A 22312-nucleotide genomic window follows, 5' to 3' on the forward strand; every position below is an offset into this window, starting at 1 on the left:
AATATCAAATACCTTTTCAATTTAATTGATGTGTCGAGAGAACGTTGAAAACACATTAAAATCCAAATGATTATGAATAATGTATGAATTTCTTTGATATATACACGAATTGTAAACCATGAAATTAATAAGAAGTGTTTAGAACCATTAAGTGCCATTGTGTTCAATTAATGTATCGATTAATAAAAAAAAAAAAACCGATGTGATATTTGTCTTTTACTTCAAAATATATTTTGGAGAAAATGTCAATCCATACGTGCACACAATATTGATTGAATTTGAGCAAATTTGACATTAAAGAAAAGTGGAACTCTTTTTTTCAGTCTGCAAACTTCTGCATTGTTTGTTGTCTACTGAAGTATTAGATTAAGGGAGTGATAGAAAGCTTTCTACCTCTTAATGCGGGGCTTAATTACTTTGACCACCCTATAAATCAAACATTTACTTCCAGAAATTATCTTTTATTCAATATTGAAAATAATTTGATAGACAAGAAAGATAAAATCATGATGGTTAGCATAAAGTTAATGTTAGGTCACAATATTATATATTATAAGATATTAACACTAGTGAAGGAGAAAGTTCAAGAGAGCTGTGCAACAATATGTTCTAGAAGTTGTGTAAATCAGATGTGAATACTTAAAAATTCCAAGGAATTTTTTTTTAAAATTTGAAATCACAATATTTTACTAAAATCAACAGCTCAAAAACTTTCGATTTTTCAACTTTGCACACAACCATTCCCCACGATAAATTAAAGTTAAGGCTTTTTGATATTATTGTCAGCTGCTTTTTCAATAAAAAATGTAACGCGAAAATTTACTTACCTTGCCATTGGTCATTTGCAAAATTATTTTGTTAAAAACATTCTGATTGTACACACAAGTACTCTGAAGTTAACATAAAAAATGATCGAGTTTCTGATTGTAGATATATGTACGTGTCTATAATGTTTCTGGAGACCAGGTCTTCCAAAACCTATTGGAATTTCCATGGATACCGACCGTTATAAGCGCAGACTTATTTTTGTACTCATATGAAGCAGAATATGTCCAAAATCTTATACGTGAAAAGAAGAAAATATTTGTTGTTAAAGATATATTTTTTATATATATTTAGATATATCGATGACGCATTGACAATTAACAATGGTTATTTCCATTCTAATGTTGATACGATATATCCTGGTGAACTTGAAATAAAAAAATACCACATAGTCTGGCACATCTATTTTCATATTTGGATCTTTCACTTGAAAAAGACGTTAATGGTAATCAAGCTCTGTAATAACCGCGATGACTTTAAATTTACAATCGTCAGCTTCCCTTACTTATGCAGCAATGTGCCTTCATCACCTGCAAACAAAGTTTATATCTCTCAACAGATTTGATACGCAAGAACATGCTCCACATATGTAGAAACAAGAATATCAGCAATTTCGTTTAATCATTTTGAAAGTTCTTTGTTCGATACAATGACCTAATCAGAAAATTAATTTTATCATTCAGTTGAATGTTGACTGACTTTTTTTCATACTTAATGTTAGTCCATTATTTACACACTGATTTGACGACAAATTGTTGGTTATTTCCCGAACATGACAAGAAGCACTCTCCAGGTTAATAACACCAATGTAAAAAAAATCATTCTTTGATCCGGGTAGGGTACAAAATGATGAAGATAAAGTTAAGTTTGTGTCGTAAACCAAAAAAAAGTCGGATAATTTGATAAAAAATTCAAAATCGATGCTTATTGATGTACATTTGTATGTACTGACTTTCTATTAAGCAAAAAAAAACTCTTCAATGCTTATTCGAATAATATAGTTGTTGGCATCATTTTTGGGTAAGTGGTTTAATTACTTAAGATGAAAACCAGCAGGAAATCTAAATCGTGAGATTAAAAATTGAAGCGGCGTGTTAAAACAACGTTGCCAATAAATATAAGCCCCATTCTGCCCAGATCTGCAACGGAGTATATTTTGGACTGAGCAAAATAAATTGAGTATAAATTTGTCTAAAACTCAATGTATGCTTGTTGGAACGTCACAAGGATAATCAAAATGTCGAAAACGAAATCGTAAATACCATGTCATAGAATGTGTTCAAGAGTCAAAATTACTCGGTATTATTATTGATGAAACTTTATCCTGGAAAAGTCACATTGAAGCACTTTTATGCAAGATCTCTGAGAAAATTGGTATATTAAGAAGAATAAGATATTTTATGTCAAATGATGCATTGTTGAAGATTTTTAATACCATGATTTTCCCTCATTTTACATACTGTTGTACTATATGGAGTAATCCGAAAAATGTTGAAAATGTGAAAAAGCTATTAATATTACAAAAACGTGCTGCTAGAGTCATTTTGAACATCAGAAATTTTCAAACGCCATCTTCTGTCATGTTTACAAAACTCAACTGGATGCCTCTATCAGATTACTTTATCTTTAGAAAAACCATTTTAGTTTATAAAGTATTACGTGGATTGATGCCTGATTATTTGAACGTTTTTAATTATGTATCAGATGTTAGCCAAAGACAAACAAGAAATTCCAATTTAAATTTATTGTATGTACCCAGGGCAAAAACTGAGTATCATTAGAGATCTTTCATAGTTTCAGGTAGTAATATATGGAATACACTGCGTGAAAACATCAGAAATTCGACAAGTGTTGTATGTTTTAAAAGAAACTATCTTAGAGAATATCATCATGCGTCTTAATCTTGTTTAGTATTTTTTTTTTTATCTTATAATTCTATTTTTTTTAAATCTTATATGTACTCTATTTCTTTTAACTATGTTTTACTAATACCTGTCTGTATGTATGTTATATTTGCAGGACCATATTGAAAACTAGCATTGTTGCTAAAGTATGTCATTCTGGATGAATAAAGGCTTTATTATTAGTATTATTATCCTTATTGCAAATTTTTTTTATAAATTCAACTTCTATTATGTTTGCTCGATGGCAAGTTCCTTAATCATTAGCTTTCATGTTGATTATTGATCGTCAGTTAAAAGCCGCAAATAAAATTCAATGCAAAATTGATGTCACTCGTAATGTAATTGGAGAAAAGTAAATTTTTCTACAAATCAATAAAAACACAAAACATAGATTTCCTTCTACCATTAATTTACTTTTGTTTTTGTTATGCGGCAATTTCTCATGTAAGTGTTATTTGTATTCTTTAATGGAAATGAAAAAAGAACTTTCACGTAGAAATTACTTATTTACAGACTGTTTCAAAATCAGTGACGTGTGTTAAGAGACATACAGAGTCGGTGATGAGTTTACCCAAAGTTACATGAATGCTGAATTCAAGCAATAACTAATTAAAATAAGCTATAAGATCAAATTTTAAAATATTTTTCAGGTTCTGAAGCCTGACCAAAAAAAAAACCAAACAAACAAAACAAAAAACAAGCTAACTTTAGATTTTGTCTACAGTTCACATATTCAATACATTCTATGTATATGATCTCTGACATATCAGTAATGAACTTATTGACTTTTTGATTAAGGCAAACTCAATAAAAAAAGTATAAGGCACGTGTACGGACATATGCCTTAACTAGGAAAGACTTGGGCGATTTTCAAGATTATAAAGGGTTGAAATAAGCATTCTATTTATTGTAGAATTTTGTACCCGGTGTACATGTAAACCTTATGCATAATATTGTAACCTTTAGATCTTATGGTGGATATTGTTACCTGATTTTGTTTACATAAGGTGCTTAACTGTGCTTTGATTTTTTAATTACACTATGCATATGTTGACATACTAGTATTCTAGCTGTATGTCGTGCAGTAAATGATTAATACATGACCATTTTCAACCTTGCATTATTACCTGTGTCAGAGTACACTTGCATCAGGTTTACATAATGGGATTCATAAAATGTGCTTTCCTTTAAATTTCATAAGTAAAATTTTTATAGTTAATATACTTCAGTGATAAGCGAAATATCCGTCGAAAATTTAGTTTATAAATAATGGCCAAACAGTAAGTATGAAAAACGTCTGTCAGCATCCTAGATAATGATTGATTGTATTTGCAAAGATGGTCATTGTATCGGTCATAAAACTTGCAGAATGATGAATTTAAACGAGACGGTTTTTATTCTTCAACATGTTTGCAATAACATTCCCCGTTTAAGAAATACAATTTCATTTATCGAATAAACTGAGAGATTTATAAAACTCATATGCAGGGATAAGGATATATTGCTGTAAAGTGTGGGAAATTGACGTTTGAAAAGTTAACGTTCATGATTGTCATAAAGCTTTGCTGTTCGCTTACCATTAACGTCTTTTTCCAGTTACATCCAAATGTGAAGCAGACGTGCCATACACTGTAGTATCTTCAATCTTATGTTTGCTGGGTCTATGAATTAATATAATCAACAACTAAATGAGAGTAATTATTGCAAAAATGCAATTAGTAATAATTGGATTCAATTTCATTGATGATATTATCTTCAAGTTTATTAATTTGTGTAACACTATGATAATGTATATATGACTATATGTAATTAATGGAACAATAATACATTGGGTGATGCCATACCATTATGCCATTATGTAATGGAATGTCCATATTTTCGTCTTGACATGTAAAACTTATCGATAAGAAGTATATTGCTCTCATGTAAATACATATAAGTTTGAGAAAATTATGTCCACCACAAATGTTGACTCGCTCTTAAAGCTGTCTTTATTTGCTAAAATGATATTGGCCTGCTTTCAGTAATTATTTTCTTATTTGATACTACTCTTCCTTACTTGACTTTGTATTTTGTATATATGTAAAAATGTTCTTGTACCTCATGTACCATTGTATGGTTTGAGAGTAAATAAACAAACAGAATATGTTTATGTATATGCATCCCTATAAATAGTAATTCTTATTTTTGCGAGCAATAAGCAATAACTTGTTCAGCTCAACTATCAAACTGAATTACACATCAGTTTCATTTGATGAGAATGATTATTGAATTGCTGAGTACCAATTGATTTAATTTGATGTTAATCAAATTCATTGAACAAAAATCAATGAAAAAGCTTTTTTTAAATTAATACCTTCTTTACCAATAGTATATATACTGATAAATCCATCATATGAGTTATATTTTTAGGAATATTTTGTAAAGTTCCCTATCATGTCTGTAAAAGAAACAAAATTCAACATTTATTTCCTTCTATTATCAATTAAATCCTAAATCAGAGAATCGTAAAAAATTATTTGATGCTTAATGTTGAGTTCACTGATTTTTTATTTCTTTTTGAAGTTGCTACCTCGTTTGAAGTGGCGGCAGGGGAGACAAACTTGGTGGAGTTGCAAGAAGGGGGGAACGTAGTGGTAAATTTAGTGTATGAAGCCTCCGACACAGCCACGTACACTTTCGCCGCCAGTCTTGATACTGGAACTACGCTGTCCACCACGGGGGCCACAAAAGACAGTACACAGAAAACTATCGCATACACAATAACCTCGACAGACGTTACCGATGGATGGGGGACGTATCTCCTAAATTTTACGTTGGACGACGGAACCTCAGGCATAGATGTCTACAAGGAAGTTGTGCTTTTCTACGAGGAAGCAATTTCTGGATTTCAGGTATAAGTTCATTAACAGGTCGGTATTAAGAATCCATATTCGTAATACATTACGTGTTTCCTTGTTTACGACGCGTTCAGAACACAAAGAAATTGAATTTTTACTTTGATGTTAGAATGAAAATAACATTTTTATATAATATCGTTATTTAAAGTGAATGTCGAATCAAATTTTAAAAAATGACATAAACGTAAGACTCCCCTGTTACATCATTTATTTCCTATGCGAGATAAAGGTTATCATGTCAAAAATTATTTCCTGTTCAAACTTTTTGTGAAACTTATTTTGATATTAAAATGAAAGGAACTCATCAATATCATTTAATTTAAAACTGTGATTCTGGATTTAGCCAGCAAGTTTTTATTTACGTAAGATATAATTTCATTTTAGATTTCAAGGACAAACACATTCCTTCCTTTACAAGAACAAACCTCATTCACAGCCACATTTACTGCAGGCTCAAATGTTGAAACAGAGTGGTTTTTAGATACAAATGACACCTGTTTGCTGCAGCATACGGGAAGTGGCTCGCGCAACTATGTCCTTAATTTTACTTTTACCGTCGCAGGAACTCATAATGTAACTGTAGTAGCTGCAAACACCGTTTCCAGAACGTTCGATTCGATGCTCGTGGAGGCTATTTACCGGGTCAACGGAATGAATGTGACGACACCAATCACAGCGGTTGGGACAAACGAAAACGTAAATTTTACAATAACTGCTAATACTGCCGCAAATTTTCCTCAAGGTCAATTAAAAGTGAACATTTCATACGGTGATGACGGCACGGATCAAACTGTGGATTTATCAGACGTAGCAACTTTGCAAGGGAGTGGTTATTTGGTTCAACGTCCCTATACTTCCCAAGGCAATTATACAGTCATTCTGACATTCTATAACGAGTTGGGTTCGTACGTTATTTCCAAAGATGTATATATTTGGGACCAACTTTCGGTTACTTTAAGTTCGGCTTTCGCAAGTATAATAGGTCAACCCCTTTCATTTGACTTTATATCGCCTCCAAACTCAAACTTTTACTTTTCCATATCATATGGGGATGGCGACTTGTACGAGGTTACAGATGCAAATCTATCTGCATCGTATTCTCACATGCCTTGGAACCATACTTATGATAACAGTGGAACTTTCAATGTTACAATGACTGCGTGGAATCCCTTCTATGTCAGTGTTTGTTCTTACCAAGTGACGAGCCAGGCACCTTTGTTGCCAGATAACACAACTCTGTCACCAACATCTGATGAGATTCCTTATCCAGACGGAATCGTGAACTTTACAATTGTAATGAATGCTGATGAACCTACTCCCAATGCAGTGCTATGTACATTTGACTATGGAGATTCCACGGTAGACACAAATGAAAGCACAGTTTTTGACTATAACGTTGCTGTAATAAAGTCTCACACATACACAAGTGCCGGAACATTTATTTTTACGGCGAATTGTTCAAATTTAATAAGCAGCATGCTAAAGACAGCAACTATAGTTGTACGGACCTTTACTCTGAATTACTTTGGACTCCAAGTGGAAAATCCAGTTCCAATGAACATGACAACAGAAGTTTTTACTCCTACAATCGACTATCGGCATCCAGTTAAACCCAAGCCGATTCCTAGAGAAGTAGCCTTTGCGCTAACATTATTCAACTGTTCCAGAATGCCTCCTAATATAAATGCTCAGTGGAACTTTGGGGATGGTACAATCTTATCACCAGAATTACAATCAACATTTGACAAACAACATATTTACAGTGTAAGAGAAAATTTGACCGTTAGTGTTGTGCTTACGAATAATAATGGGGTCCAACATACTATCACAATGATTCTGGTACTTGGGTTAACTACATTGAAAAGTGACAAACAAGCAGCCCCCATTACTACTGGTGTGTTCACATTAACTGCTACCGGTAGTCAAGGAACACCTAGCTTTGTCTTTGATTCTGACTCTGGTGACGTACCATCTTGTACAGCTGGTGTTTGTACAGTTTCATATTCCAATTATGGTACATATTTACCGAGTGTCACAGCAACATACGACAGTTTGAAAGAAATTGTATACCTTTCTGAACCTTTGGCGGCAGATTATGACATGACTGGAAAACTTGTTATAGAATTCAGTAACACGACAGTTCTCCTTCCACCTGGAACTGTTACTATTACAATTACTTCTAGCATGTCGTTTCCGTTTGTTAGATGCAGTTTGCTCTCTGGTGATTTGATCGATAATTCATTGCATGAAAAAGTTCAAAATATAACTCCGACAGAGCCAATGGTATTTCCCTATACCTACCAAACCCTTGGTAACCATAGTTTATCTGCAAATTGTTCAAACTATCTAACAGCTATTCCAATTTCAAATAGTGTATATGCACGGAATCCATGTTTTACAAAAAACGGAATTTTTGACCGACAGTATTCTGATATTTCAAATCCGATGAAAGTTTACACATCTCAGGATGTATATATTTCAAGTAGAATGGGAGTAATTTGTGTAGAAAAGACAGCAGACTTCGGATGGGAGATATTCTCAAATTACACTAGTGAGGAAGGCAAGATCAAATTTCCATACACTAACCCTATCAATCCTTCGAAAGGCACAATGTTTTTTCCACGGGGCACAATAGCAGAAGGTAAATATCTAGTGACTTTGAACGTTTCTCTTGATGGAACATGGATCAAAGAACCAATCTTCGTCCAGTTCATCAAGCCAGCGCCCTATGCCTACATAGTGGGTGGTTCAAAGAAGGAAGCAAGAAAGATGGATGAAATGATTGAAATAAATGCTCTAGATGAGTCATATGATGCCGAAGGTGGATTTGGAAAGAATCAAAACCTTACCTTCTCGTGGGACTGCAAGACGTGAGTTCTTCTTCATTGTTTTGAAAGGGTCAACATTTTTTTTCATAACATGATCCAGAGATATATGAAAAAAACTAGGCAAGATAAAAAAGCATATTTAAAACTGATTGTATAATTTATGCAAGTCACACACACGCTCACAGAATGAAATGTCAGTCATTGTTCTTCAGCTAGGAACTGGCATTAAAAATTGTCCTCCAGTAAAAATGCATCTCTGTAAGGAGTATGCAACCGAAAGGTCTAGTTACATACTTAACATTAAATGTGGAATATTGAGATAACTAATCCCATCAAAGATCAAACAATACAAATAGGGAGCAAAAGAAACACGGACCTCTTAGAAATTTCAAAGGTAGATGTGGGATTCATAGAGGAGTAAGTATCATCTCTCAACCTGTAACAACTGTCATGTGCTAATTGTCATTATAGGGCATTTCAGTTTGTAGATTAGTATAAAAAACGTCAGTCCGCCTTCAAAAATGATAGATTTTATTTGTTGACAACATTCTATCAACCATAGAACCCGTGAAATGGGAACCTTCAAAAAGACTGTTGATGTCATCTTGTTTCATCAACTTGTTTGTGAAAAGGTTGCCATGTTTCAGATACTGTTTGAACGGTTTTGGTTGGGTTTTTTTTTTTTGTTGTTTAACGTCTCTCTCAAGCATTTTCCACTCATTTGGAGACGCCACTACATGCACTTTCCAGTGGAGATCTCTAGATGTTGTCCTATACTAGGCACTCATGGTCAATGAGCAGTGAGGGATCTTTTGCGTGCTAACACATACTGTGAGTCGGGATCCCGGTTTAAACGGTCTCATCCGAAGGACCGGTCTTCACTTCCAATAGTGGATTCAATACGCAAGAGCATGCTCTACGTGCAGTTGAAACCGCATGTAGAGCATGCTCTATCGTATAGAATCAATAAAAAAAACATAAACACATTGAACAGCTTATTTACAGTACAGACACTTGATTATTGGAAACGCCACCTTCCGTATTTTTTTCTTTTGAAATCTAGGGTCGACACATCTTCTACCTATTTTAGCATTCTTATATACACTGCCTGCTTTTCTCATTTTATGTATCAGCTTGTCTACATGGTGTCAACAATTGTTAGGCGGTAATTGTAGTGCTGACCTTGTCCTTTTAGAAATTGATCATAAAATTGTTCAGTATGTTTCTTACATGTAGGTCATTTAAAATTTTTGTTATACCGGGTACTTATCTTAACATTTGATCTTTTTTTCATTGGATCGAATTGGCCTCTACTACTCGTCACCTACTAAAACTGTCCAAAAATGAGAATTAAAGATTAAGTTGCACTGAGAATACATTATCCATAAAACATATTTTGATATAACAAACTAGATAGTAGAGTAGATTTCTTTTTAGCTTAATTGCAGAAATACAATTTGATCCGTAACATTTCCTCAACAGTGTAAACACTTCTGACTTGAATGAGATTGAAATAATCGTCAACAACAACTACACAAGTCCAACAATAGATATTGGGAATTGTACTGTAGAAGGACCCGAAAAGGGGAAGAAAAAACTTAATATTACAACCTCCCCTGGATACATTGTCACTGTGTCCGTCAGTGATGGGAGAAAGTCTACAGAGTATTCTCAGATGCTGAGCATTCTGGAGGGAGATCCACCTAATGTCAAACTTGAGTAAGATTTTAACAAAAAGAAATTTTTAAACTATACCTTTAAGTTTGGGCAATTTTATTCCGCTATAATATTGTTCCAAGTACATAGAAATCTGGTTGACCTTGCAATTTTTATTTTCTAAAACATATGGCTAACGATTATTTTTTTTTTCTTGTTTCGTCAACTTCTACATGTTAAATTCACAGGTGTATTATCAACTGCAAGGAAAAACTGGCTGTAACCTCTAGAATGAATGTCCTGGCGAATTGTTTAGATTGTACTGAATCAGAGAATCCATCTTACGAATGGAGTTTGAAGGAATTTAACGGTTCAACGTGGAATTCTATTGACCTGCTCTCAAAAACAGCAAACGGTCTGTTCAATGTTTATATCTGCAACAGTTGTTGATAAGCTGAAGTCTCACTAAATATCGAAATGATTTTAAAATGAACTTTAAATTTGACTCGAAAAAAAAAATATTTAAAATCGAAGTTTCCCACATTTTTATCATCCAACTTAATCACTATACAACCTTACCTGTTTCTAGGAATAGATAATCAAGCATTGGTTCTAAAAGAAAACACACTTGATCCTGGTAAAAAATACACGGTTACTCTAGTAACAAGCGTCGCTTCACGTACAGGACCTAGCACTGTCATCATGGACCTAGCCACCAACTACCCTCCATACGACGGAGCATGCTCCGTGACCCCGACTACAGGTAATTCAAATTTCAGTATTAAATGATCATATTGATAAGCGCTTGATGTGACATTTTTCTTCTAATAAGTAATCACCTCCATTTAGTACTAGGAACAAATTATACTTCATGGCCAAAAAAATGAAAAAGTTCCTAGCATTAAAAAGAATTAAGAATATAAATTCGTAATCCAGTTGATTGCAGCCCTTAGAAAGGGTTTTAATAGTTGGCAGGGTTGCACTCAAAGTCATCATGTTAACCTTGATATTGTCTTTCCCATTATTACCGAAAGTTATTTTGACAAAAAACATGTAAATGTAAAAAAAAAAAGAAGCTGATATCTTAATGGATTCATCTCTAAAATTGATTTCAAGTAAAATTGTAAAGTTTCATATTTATATTAAAAAAACATTTCTTTTTAAAATATACCATCCAATAAATTACTTATTACTTTCTTATTAGCTCACCTGACCCAAGAACCTACGTGAGTTTTTTCCGATCGAAAACTCTCGTAATCCTAAATGTTTCACTGAAACTACAACTTAAACCACAAAAAAAAAAACATTTTACGGTACTCTTTGCTTTTATGTTCAATCAAATGATTAAAGGGCTTAATTCATAATTAACGAAAATTTAATGGTATCATTTTCAAACGTTCCTCTCAAGAACCACAGGGCCAAAAAGTGATAAATCTGAAAGCTTCATTATATAATGTGATTTATTAAGTTTTTACAGTTCAAAATGAACGAGTTTTACATTGGTATATATAGGGTATTTAAATCTTTAAAAATCTTCAAAAGAACAGCGCAAGTAAGGTTATTGATATTTATTTTGAAATATATTTAGACAATTAATTCATCTTTGAACGTTCAAAATTTAAAAATGATCCTAACAACTATATATACCTATGTGTATGTCATTTTGAACTGTATAAACTTATTAATCATAAAAAAAAAAATGTCCAAACTCGAAACGTCATTGTAGAAATGCTTTGCTTTTATAGGTAAAATTACGTTATGAGTCGAAAAAGTTTGAATGAAACATTCATGATGATCGAGTAATAGAGATTATGGATCAGTGCATTTTATGTTTGTTTCTATAATTCATAGATTACTTTCATGCCTTGCTGAAAGGAAGGTTATTGATTATAATCTTTCTAACAGATATTTTTTTCCTATTGGAAAAGCAATATTTTGTCAATTATGAGATATCTATTTTATTATTTAAACGAAATTCGAGATTATTGATGATATATATCTCTCTCTCTCTTTGTCAAGTTCCAAATGTGCTTACTGGTATCAATGAGTGTCTCTTTTTGAGATCGAACTTATTTATATCCGAAATCCATCTGTCAAATCAAAAGACCTTGCATCCTCACAACATCACGGGGTTCTAAGTCATCACATTTCCGCAATGTGTTGACTCAAAAACCCTTAATGTTGTGAGAATGGACCCATTTTTACATGTTTATTTTTGTTAATTATGATTTTCATCGACCAAACACTATAGTGATTTAAAGCTCTTTAAGTGCAATGATGATTTAATAACCTAGTTAAAGTTAACGAAGACAAATCTAACAAAAGAAAATCATTAAATATATTCTCTCTTGCCCAAAACGTCTTGTTACAGACAGGCATTTTATTTTTATATCAAATACATGTGCTAGTACAAACCAATTCTTAAGGGAGATATGAATATCGTAAAAATATATGTTTATCCCACGTGTACCTCTTTATCCCGGTTTGGATCCGAATATGATTAATTGGATATTTTTTGATATCCCATAGTTAAGTGCAGTTATGATGTCACATTGTCTTTTGCGTTAGTGTGATGATGTAAAATAAAGTGGGGTCCTTTATAAAAACAGTGTAAAAAATTGGTTGTGAAGTATTAAACATTGGATAAATATATCTCCCATGATTTTTTGTTGGATATGACTTTTATCCAACTCGTTGTGTGTTTTTATCCCCTTACTGATAAGGATGATAAAAAAAACACAACTCGTTGGATAAAAATTATATTCAACTGCAAATCATGAGAGATTTTCTATATTTAACATTTATATAGGGAAGGCTTTGAAAGACAAGTTCAGCATTGAATGCTCTGGTTGGATAGACGAGGGCACGAACATGGAACGAAATCTAACAAGAGACAAGAAAAATGGCGAACCACTAACTTACCTATATGAAACAGTAACCAAAAGAAACTTGTCAACTGGGATCACGGACGTAAAAACTGAAGTGTTCCGAGGAGGTAATGCAATAAAATCTTAACATTCGAGTATGCAAATTTAATCAAATACTAAATGTTAACCATTACCAAACGGTGGTTTTGTTACCTTGTGTTTGCGATCAAAGAATTTTCAGCGAACATTAAATCATAAGAATATATAATATTATGAAACCATTTACAATCCATGATTTTATCCATATTTTTAAAATTCCTTAATTGTTTCTGTTTAAATCACAAAAAAGATTATCATTTAAAATGCTATGATCATGAAATAAACACCACCATAAATTAACCGGCCATCTTGGGAAAATTTACACGTGAAATGACATAAAAAGACGTCTACAATATTCATATAACATACGATTGATTGACTGACTTTACATTTTATTTTGTTTTAATGATTGAAATACATAGACATATTTTTAAACAAAATACTTTTACATTTTGTAGGGGAGAGTACTGTTACTGACGTCCCATTACAGCTAGGAGACCCAGCATATGATTATAACGTCACTGTCAGAGTTCACATTTATGATCGGATCGGAGACAAGGCCATTTTTGAAACAAATATTAAGGTATATCCATATATTATGCTACTTCGTTTGAAAATATTGGAAAATTCCTTTTATGGTGTTGTCCAGTGATCATTTGCACTTCGTCATTGAGACGAAGTGCAAATTCCTGGAAAAAGACTATTTTGTGAAACTGCTGCTGCCTATTCATGCACTTCTGGTTTGAAGATAAATGAAACATACTCACGTATTTGTCTAATTGTGTAGGTAATGCCAATGGACAACGTCACTCCAAACTCCAGCTCTGACACTACGGCAATCAACTCGCTATTTGAGTCCTTTGAGGAGGCCTTCAACATTACTAATGCGGGTGGTAATGATATGGGGGTCGTAAGACTGGTCAGTTCTGTCTCCTCCTATATTGTGGACTTCTCGGAGGTGCGGGTCACACAGTTTATCTTCATTTCCTTCAAACATAATAATGACTCGGAATACTGTATTCACAGTTGTCCTATCAATTATATTATAATCAGTTATATTCAATTGTGTTTTATAAATTATTCAATTCTTTGTTAACCCAAAAATAAAAAGGAAATGAATAAGAAAACATTATGAAAAGGGTGTTAGAGTGCTTACATACATATTTATCAATGATATTTTTTGACTGTTCGATGAGAAATTTGATATTTAATTAGGAACAAGTCTACAAAGATTAAAATGCAATGCTTCAATTCATAATCATAATTAAAAATTAAATGAATGTGAAGAAACTTTTAAAACAGCTTCTGTCAAGATATGAATAACTGTATTACAATATTTTAGGGAGACTCACAGGGAACAACAGAGGAGGATATTTTATCTGGTAGTGTATCCTCACTGACATCTTCCACAACGAGCGAAGTCACGCTTCTCTATCGAAAGGTACTTCAACGACAGTGCAGATACTACTGTATCCGAGGGTGTAAACGCCTCAGGTTTATGTACCTTAAAAGTGCATCTCTCTTTTCCTTTCACATAGAAATAATTGTAATATTTTAAGTAAACAAAGCCAATTGATGCTGATTGAAACCCTCTTATTTATATTTTACAGAAAACAGCTCAAATGACCAGCATTCTTTTAAATACAGTCAGTTCTGTCCCCGGCACTACAAAGCAATTCAGTGCAACCGACGTACAGCAAATCTCGTCTGCTTTGGAGAGTGTCACACGAAGCCCATCCTATATTACTACCGAGTCTGCGGTGAGTTTAAAAGAATAAAAGAGAAAATATTTTTGTTCAATTTATTAAATACTAATACTACTCTTGAAAGAGCATGTTCTGTGATTCCCTTTTATAGGTATAAAGTTCCACTCATTTATCGAAGTTTTCAAAATGTAATGCTTTAAAAGGGATTAATGTTTTCGTTTAAGAAACATTTTAATTTCTTTGTACAGGAAGCTTCAACTTTAGTAACAAAGAAAATGATGGAGAGTGTGTTGAACACATCTCAGATCAAGCCATTCCCCGTGGAAAGTCTTGAAAGCATGCAGAGTGCTGTATCCAGTAAGTACATTGTAATGTCCTAGTTCTTTATCCCAGTTCTGTTTATGAAACGCATGGAGATTTCAGATGTGAATATAACATTGTTACATTAGGTTCACTTTCCCGAAAAAAGAAAAATGATTTATATTAAAAAGACAGATAAACTTTCTGGAAACGTTTAGAATATATAATTGCTAATAAATGGTTTTGTGAACATTTACATAGACAATATTTTATTCCAGAGTTGACTATTTTCAGGCACTATTAAGGTTTTGAATAACATTTTGACCTCTATGTTGCCCACCACTGTGATGGATCTTACTTCAGTGATCACCGTAGACTCCATCATTGCTGAATTGACCGAGAAACAAGAGCAACAACAAAGTCAGGAAGAGCTTTTAGGGACAACACAGAAACCTCTGGCGACTGAAGAAATACGGGATAAAGCTGATAAATTGTATCAAATCAGAACCGAAAAACAGAAAAACCAACAAAAACAGGCAGCGTTTGTACGTTTGAAGCTCTAATTTTTTATGGGTGGTTTTTTTGTGTTCTTTTGGTTAAATACTTTTTGGATCACAATTTGAGGACTTCATCACTACTTCTTTATATTTTCAAAATGTATCTAGTAATGAAATTTACTTTTCAGGCAGAGAAAAACATAGATAAAATCGAAAAAGCACTGGAAGACATGAAAAAGATTCAACTAATGCAGCAAGAAGTAGGAGAAAATGCCTCTCTTCTGTCCCAAGGTGGTCTGGATGTTAGCACTGAGAAGGTCACCATTGAAAGTATCATGAACAGGACGGAACAGTATATAAAGGGAATACAGCTGGACTTTGGAACAGATGGAAATGACACACACACTGACAATCAGACAATACTTGATATTCAGGTACTTTAACATATTTAAATTAGAAAAAAAGATTGAATTATTATTCTAAAAACTAGCGAAGTGATACTAGCTATAGTATCCTAGCACAAATAATACATTCTTCAAATTGAAACACTCTGTGATTATTTTGAAGTATAATGGATGTTTCCATCATATTTCTATGTTGTTATATGGATGTTTCTGTCTTGTATTTCTGAAAAATAATAATAGAGCATTTATATTGTGTTTGATTTAACTTGTATCTGAAATATTAGTACATATTGAACGCCGGTACATATTGAACAAAATTAGAATATGTCTGAAATATATGGTCCATGCAACCATAGAATAAAAGTGCTGATTTGAAGACTTTGAAAATATTTTATTACCTTTTAACTGATATTTTTGACTTTAAATAGGTCGTTGTCTATGACAAGAACCCCTATATTTATGGAGAAAATCCTGAAGCTTCTGCTGTAACATCTCAAGTGACATCAGTCAATGTCAGTGGTGGAATTAGACCAGATGTAAAATTCAAAAATAAAGGAAGTACACTGTATCAGGATTATATTCCAAAAATGGATCCCAATGACCCGGAGAAAATCATTTATATCACATTCACAATGAAAAACGAGGGGGACGCAGCAATAGCTTACATCAAACCCCACGATATGAACCCTAGTGATAAGAGGACCCATTCTCTTTATACCTTGTATCTAGGGGGTGTGACGTATCCAAAATCATCATCTTACGATTTTTCTAAGACATTAACTATGAATGATTGGTCAGGTTATGGATTCAAAACTTTTATTCGACAAGGATTATGTCACAAAGGTTCATGTTATATTGGTCTCAAGCCACTGGAAAGTAAGTATAAGAAAAACTGGTTTTTTTAAATATATATATTATTTGTGCAGCATAAGTCATTATAGTATTACATCAACGGGGAGATGATGATATACAAGAAGATGTATCAATATTTTATACGCCAAGATGGATTTTTTTTCAAAATTATGTGAAAATCCCATCATGCCTCCACAGAATAAACATTTTAAGTTTTGATTTATTAGATATTGACAACGAAATTAGAAATTGAGCTTGATTTACTTATTTGGATACTAATATTATCTCCTCCTTGACAAAAGTGATAGCCTTTTAAAAGCTTAGTATGTTTGCCCCAATCCATCTAAAACAAATAAGAATATAAAAGCTTTCTCGTTTTAATTCCCTATTCATGTTCTAATGAATCTAAACTGTTGTTCCTCCCCTCTTATCAGGAGAAATAGAAGTGTCGGTACCCCTAATAATGTGGAGGAAAATTGAGGTATCTGTACATGTAAAGTTTTTATACAGTGAAACTGAATCAAAGGGCACACAAACTCCAGTCTGGTCCGATTTGAGATTGAATGATCTAAAAAAATAATTGATTTGAATCACATTGCATTAGAGCTTTACTATATAAAATAATTCAAAATTTTGTTTATTAAATAGAGATCGATTACAGCTCTTTTGCTAAAAGAAGCAGGCAAAAGCGCCAGGCACCTTTAACAACCGCAAGTTCGAACAACTCCACTTTAGAAGATGTTGTAGCCAATTTTAGTGTTATTATCGTCACCACTGGTTGCAGATCGTGGGACGCACGAGCAAATGCTTGGGTTTCCAAAGGATGCACGGTATCTTAACGGCCGACATTTTTTTGAATATGACAAATGTTAGCTATCTGAAAAAGAAAGATATTAAATATGATGTATCCTGCAATGTTAAGGTTCATTCATGAATTATTTTTTTTTTAGTTTTGCTACTGTATGGTGCTAAGTCTAACGTTTATGTTATTTATGCAGGTTTTACCAATGAGTACTCTTAACGAAACAATATGCAGATGCCCCAACCCTTCGACAGGGAGTATTTTTGCATCCACTTTCTACGTACCGCCCAACATGATTGATTTCAACACTGTGTGGAGTAAATTCGATCCTTCAAATGCAGCTGTTTATGGAACCGTTATTGCTCTTCTCGTAATATACGTCATAGCAGCAATCTTTTTACGACGGGAAGACAAAAAGGATATTGAAAGGGTATACTTATTATTGATACACTTCCCTAACAATTCAAAATAGGGAAATAATATCTTTACAATGCGCATATGTAGGTTTTAGATTTTAATTATTTATGGCATAAAGTGAAAACGATCGCGAGCACATTGCATGGATATAATACAATAGAGACAGAAACTGAATACGAAGAGGTTTTGCAAAATAAGTACCTTTTTGCGACACCTTAATTTCGCGAGACAGTCATTAACTCTTTCTTAGCGACGCAAAATTTCACGAATTGTGGTTATTACTCTGTATATAGCCCTAAGGAATACTTATGTACGCGAAAATGAAACTTTCGAGAGCACAATGCCTCTATAATGCGAAAATTAAGTTCACGAGAATTAAACGTGATTTACAGTATGCTGACCATGTACCATTTCTTTCTTTGCGACAACACAGTTATGTACCGTTTTTTTTTTTTTTTGATAATTCTTGTGACAGTGGACCATCCATTTCCTGGTGGACAGTGACTCTACTGATGAGTATTTCTACATGATAACCTTATACTGTAGATCACTTAATTTTTTGCGACACCTTATTTTCGCGTGACAGTCATTATCTCTTTCTTTGCGACGCATAATTTCACGAATTGTGGTTATTACTCTGTATATAGCCCTATGGAATACTTATATACGCGAAAATGAAACTTTCGAGAGCACAATGCCTCTTGTAATGCGAAAATTAAGTTCACGAGAATTAAACGTGATTTACAGTATGCTGACCATGTACCATTTCTTTCTTTGCGACAACACAGTTATGTACCTTTTTTTTTTTGATAATTCTTGTGACAGTGGGCCATCCATTTCCTGGTGGACAGTGACTCTACTGATGAGTATTTCTACATGATAACCTTATACTGGAGATCACTTAATTTTTGCGACACCTTATTTTCGCGAGACAGTCATTAACTCTTTCTTAGCGACGCAAAATTTCACGAATTGTGGTTATTACTCTGTATATAGCCCTAAGGAATACTTATGTACGCGAAAATGAAACTTTCGAGAGCACAATGCCTCTATAATGCGAAAATTAAGTTCACGAGAATTAAACGTGATTTACAGTTTGCTGAACATGTACCATTTCTTTCTCCTTGCGACAACAAAGTTGTGTACTTTTTTTTTTTTTGATAATTCTTGTGACAGTGGGCCATCCATTTCCTGGTGGAAAGTGACTCTACTGATGAGTATTTCTACATGATAACCTTATACTGGAGATCACTTAATTTTTGCGACACCTTATTTTCGTGAGACAGTCATTAACTCTTTCTTAGCGACGCAAAATTTTCACGAATTGTGGTTATTACTCTGTATATAGCCCTAAGGAATACTTATGTAACGGGATAGCGCTCAATGGCTATCCCACTTCTGACACCAAAAATTGTAGCGAGATAGCGTCCAACGACTATCTCATTTAAGTATTGCTATAGTGGTTCTAGAAGACGGGAGTAAACTCCTTTTTTAAACACTGAGTCAATAACACTAAACTCGAAATTTAAGTTTTATAAATTTATTGAGTCTGCAAAACCAACATGAACAATTTTAATGCAAAGATAAATAATAATATCCAGGCCTTTTAACCACCCTTTTTACTGACAAATTTCACAATATTAAATAAATCCTAATAAACAGCCGGATCTCGAAATAATCGAAATATATGGCTGAAACCTATCTATTAAACTTAATTATCAATGAATAAAAGATTATTAACAACTGGAAATTCAGATACGATCGGATCCTGGAATAATCAAGATATATGATCGTAAATTAATCCCCAAAAGCTGTTAAAATTAAACTTTCCCCCAATTAAATTAAACCAATTACCGAATTACAATTAACAATTAGCAAATAATTACCAATTTCGTCTAAAAGCCCAAAATAATTACGTTAACCCTAGCATCAAAAATAGCAGACTCCCCGATTTACGGAAGAATCTCCCCTTTTATACTCTAGAGAAAATTCGTATACAAAACTCTTACGAATTCGTATAAATTCTTACGGAATATACGAAAAATACGGAAAATCTTATACGGAAAATAGTTCCATTAAGATAATTCGAACAATAATAAGTATTTCACCATAAAATAACTTGACTTTCATTCATTCAACAATAATTAATTAATCAATTACCTCATAACTGTTCATTTTTACTTCTTTACAAAACCCCAAGGGCGTATTAATAATACCGCGGATCAAGAGAAAAATAAACCGGAAGTAATGCAATACGCCACCATGTTAATAGAAAAATAGACTGTCTGCAAGCCTACAACACATGTCTGCACAATACAGGTAAAATACTAGTGAAAAACGTAATTTAAACAAAACATCTAGTGGTCCATACTCTTTTAACAACATGTATGCAATTATTTCAACAAGGACATCATTAAATACGAAAGGATATGCATGTATTACATGTACTCATTCTACTTTCACTTTGCATACGATGACATTACAAGTCGTGAATCCAATTTCAGAACATCACATAATAAATGTGCAATACATATGATCAAATTACTCAAAGTGTGAACCAAAGAAAGTGTTAAATGAATATGCCAAGCTTTGTAATTTAAAGACAAATAAAAAATATGGGGACTTGAAATGACCAAACTTTACACTACCCCTCCGTTTAAAGATTCATGTCCTCATGAATAATAATACTATGGCAATGCCATTACAAGTAAAAAAAATGATAAATATGTACAGTTCATGAGATTGTGAATATTAATAGCAAAATAGCATTCATAACAAGTTATCAACATGTAAACTGCTCATCAATTCACTCATAAAAGTTTATATAATACACATCAAGTTCACCTCAACGGTACCTTAATATGTTATAACATCTTTAATAAACATATACAGTCATGTCTGTATTAACAAAAATCCACCCCTAGCCCACTTCTACTGAAATAGTTTACCCAAATGTACATAGATCATGCAAAACACTAACAATACAAATTCAATTTAATCTTAACTATAATTTCCTTACTTCCTCCTATTAAATTCTGCCTGGTATCTTTGATAATGATCATTCCTCTGCCTTACTGGAGACCTGGATCTTCTTGTAGATTGATGCGCAAAGTCATTCCTTGTAGGTCCGTTAGGTTCACTCTGGACTGTTTGTTGACTAGTATCCACTGCTCTTATCCATTGATCCTGTCCCTCAAGGCCACATGTTTCCAAACTCTGGCCAGGAATATGGAAACAGGGACCCTGTTCCATGCTGGATCTCTGCAAGAAAGAACCACACATTTCAAAAGATTTTTCCCGACATATAAATCTGTAAGATAAACAGGTACATTGGAATTTCCATCTCCCTTAGTATTGTTCAATTGAGCAGAGTTATTCTCCTTTTGGGAGTTTTTAGTCAACTGTATCCTTCTAGTTTGCTGGTGACTTTGTTCAGAGATGCTTTCTGAAGACAATATCACTTCTACATTTTGAGGATCTACAAGTTCTGCTTCCCCTAAAATTTCATCTTGTTTGATAATAACATCTGTCTTAAAGGGATTCATTACCCTTATCTTTGCACAAACTTTATTTTCTAAGTCTGTCAAACATGACGCCATCAGAAGAGAAAATCTATTGTTGAAATCTTCCGAAGGTTCAATACAAAATACATAGTAAGGTAAATTCTCGTCACTTTCAAACCTGTCAACAAAAACATCAATTAATTACTCACTGTATGCAGGAATTGTAAAATTCTCTGCAGCTAAGACCCTTCTAGTTTTCTCTGTCAGTTGCCTGACCTTGATTTTATTTCCTCTGAAAGTAATGAAATTGTCATGTAATTCTATTTTAACAGGTCCATTTTCTTTTTTTAATAAAATATCTAATCCTAAAAGAGCTTCATCTTGAATTTCAGCCACAATAATTTCCTCTGTGAATTTTACATGGCCCAGTTGAACTTCAAAAATGGCTTTACCCAACTCATTCAAGGGTTCCCCATTAACACTAGTTAATGCATTTGACTGTTTTAGTTGTGGTCTTGATTCTCTGGGGATTCTCTCAAAAATCCTTTTAGATATGATTGACCTTGTGGCTCCTGTGTCAGTGGTCCATTCTATTTCTACACCCTGTACGGAACCACTCATATATATGCCAGGACTCCCATTTATCTGCCTGAGGATGTATTCAAGAGAGGAACCATGGTGCTGAAGATCTTCAGAATTAGTACATTCATCTTGTACTGGTCTACAGGAATCTTCCTGACCACACCTGTGGA

The 22312-nt window shown here is 33.3% G+C and overlaps 1 protein-coding gene across 1 annotated transcript in view; it reads left to right on the forward strand.

Moving 5' to 3' along the window:
- Positions 1 to 22312, forward strand: part of LOC134252421 (uncharacterized) — a 47509-nt gene that overhangs the window by 8169 nt on the left and 17028 nt on the right. Inside the window, exons 2-17 of the mRNA XM_062734897.1 lie at positions 5295 to 5623; positions 6014 to 8499; positions 9940 to 10176; positions 10362 to 10528; positions 10703 to 10876; positions 12923 to 13108; positions 13538 to 13662; positions 13867 to 14037; positions 14422 to 14520; positions 14690 to 14839; positions 15034 to 15142; positions 15380 to 15630; positions 15771 to 16016; positions 16415 to 16862; positions 17487 to 17668; positions 17837 to 18070. Coding sequence (XP_062590881.1) covers positions 5295 to 5623; positions 6014 to 8499; positions 9940 to 10176; positions 10362 to 10528; positions 10703 to 10876; positions 12923 to 13108; positions 13538 to 13662; positions 13867 to 14037; positions 14422 to 14520; positions 14690 to 14839; positions 15034 to 15142; positions 15380 to 15630; positions 15771 to 16016; positions 16415 to 16862; positions 17487 to 17668; positions 17837 to 18070 — 5594 coding nt within the window. The remainder of the gene's footprint in view (positions 1 to 5294; positions 5624 to 6013; positions 8500 to 9939; positions 10177 to 10361; positions 10529 to 10702; positions 10877 to 12922; positions 13109 to 13537; positions 13663 to 13866; positions 14038 to 14421; positions 14521 to 14689; positions 14840 to 15033; positions 15143 to 15379; positions 15631 to 15770; positions 16017 to 16414; positions 16863 to 17486; positions 17669 to 17836; positions 18071 to 22312) is intronic.

This window comes from Saccostrea cucullata, unplaced genomic scaffold, assembly GCF_032062105.1.
Source record: "Saccostrea cucullata isolate Sc308-1 unplaced genomic scaffold, CSIRO_AGI_Scuc_v1 ctg45, whole genome shotgun sequence".
Taxonomy (NCBI): domain Eukaryota; kingdom Metazoa; phylum Mollusca; class Bivalvia; order Ostreida; family Ostreidae; genus Saccostrea; species Saccostrea cuccullata.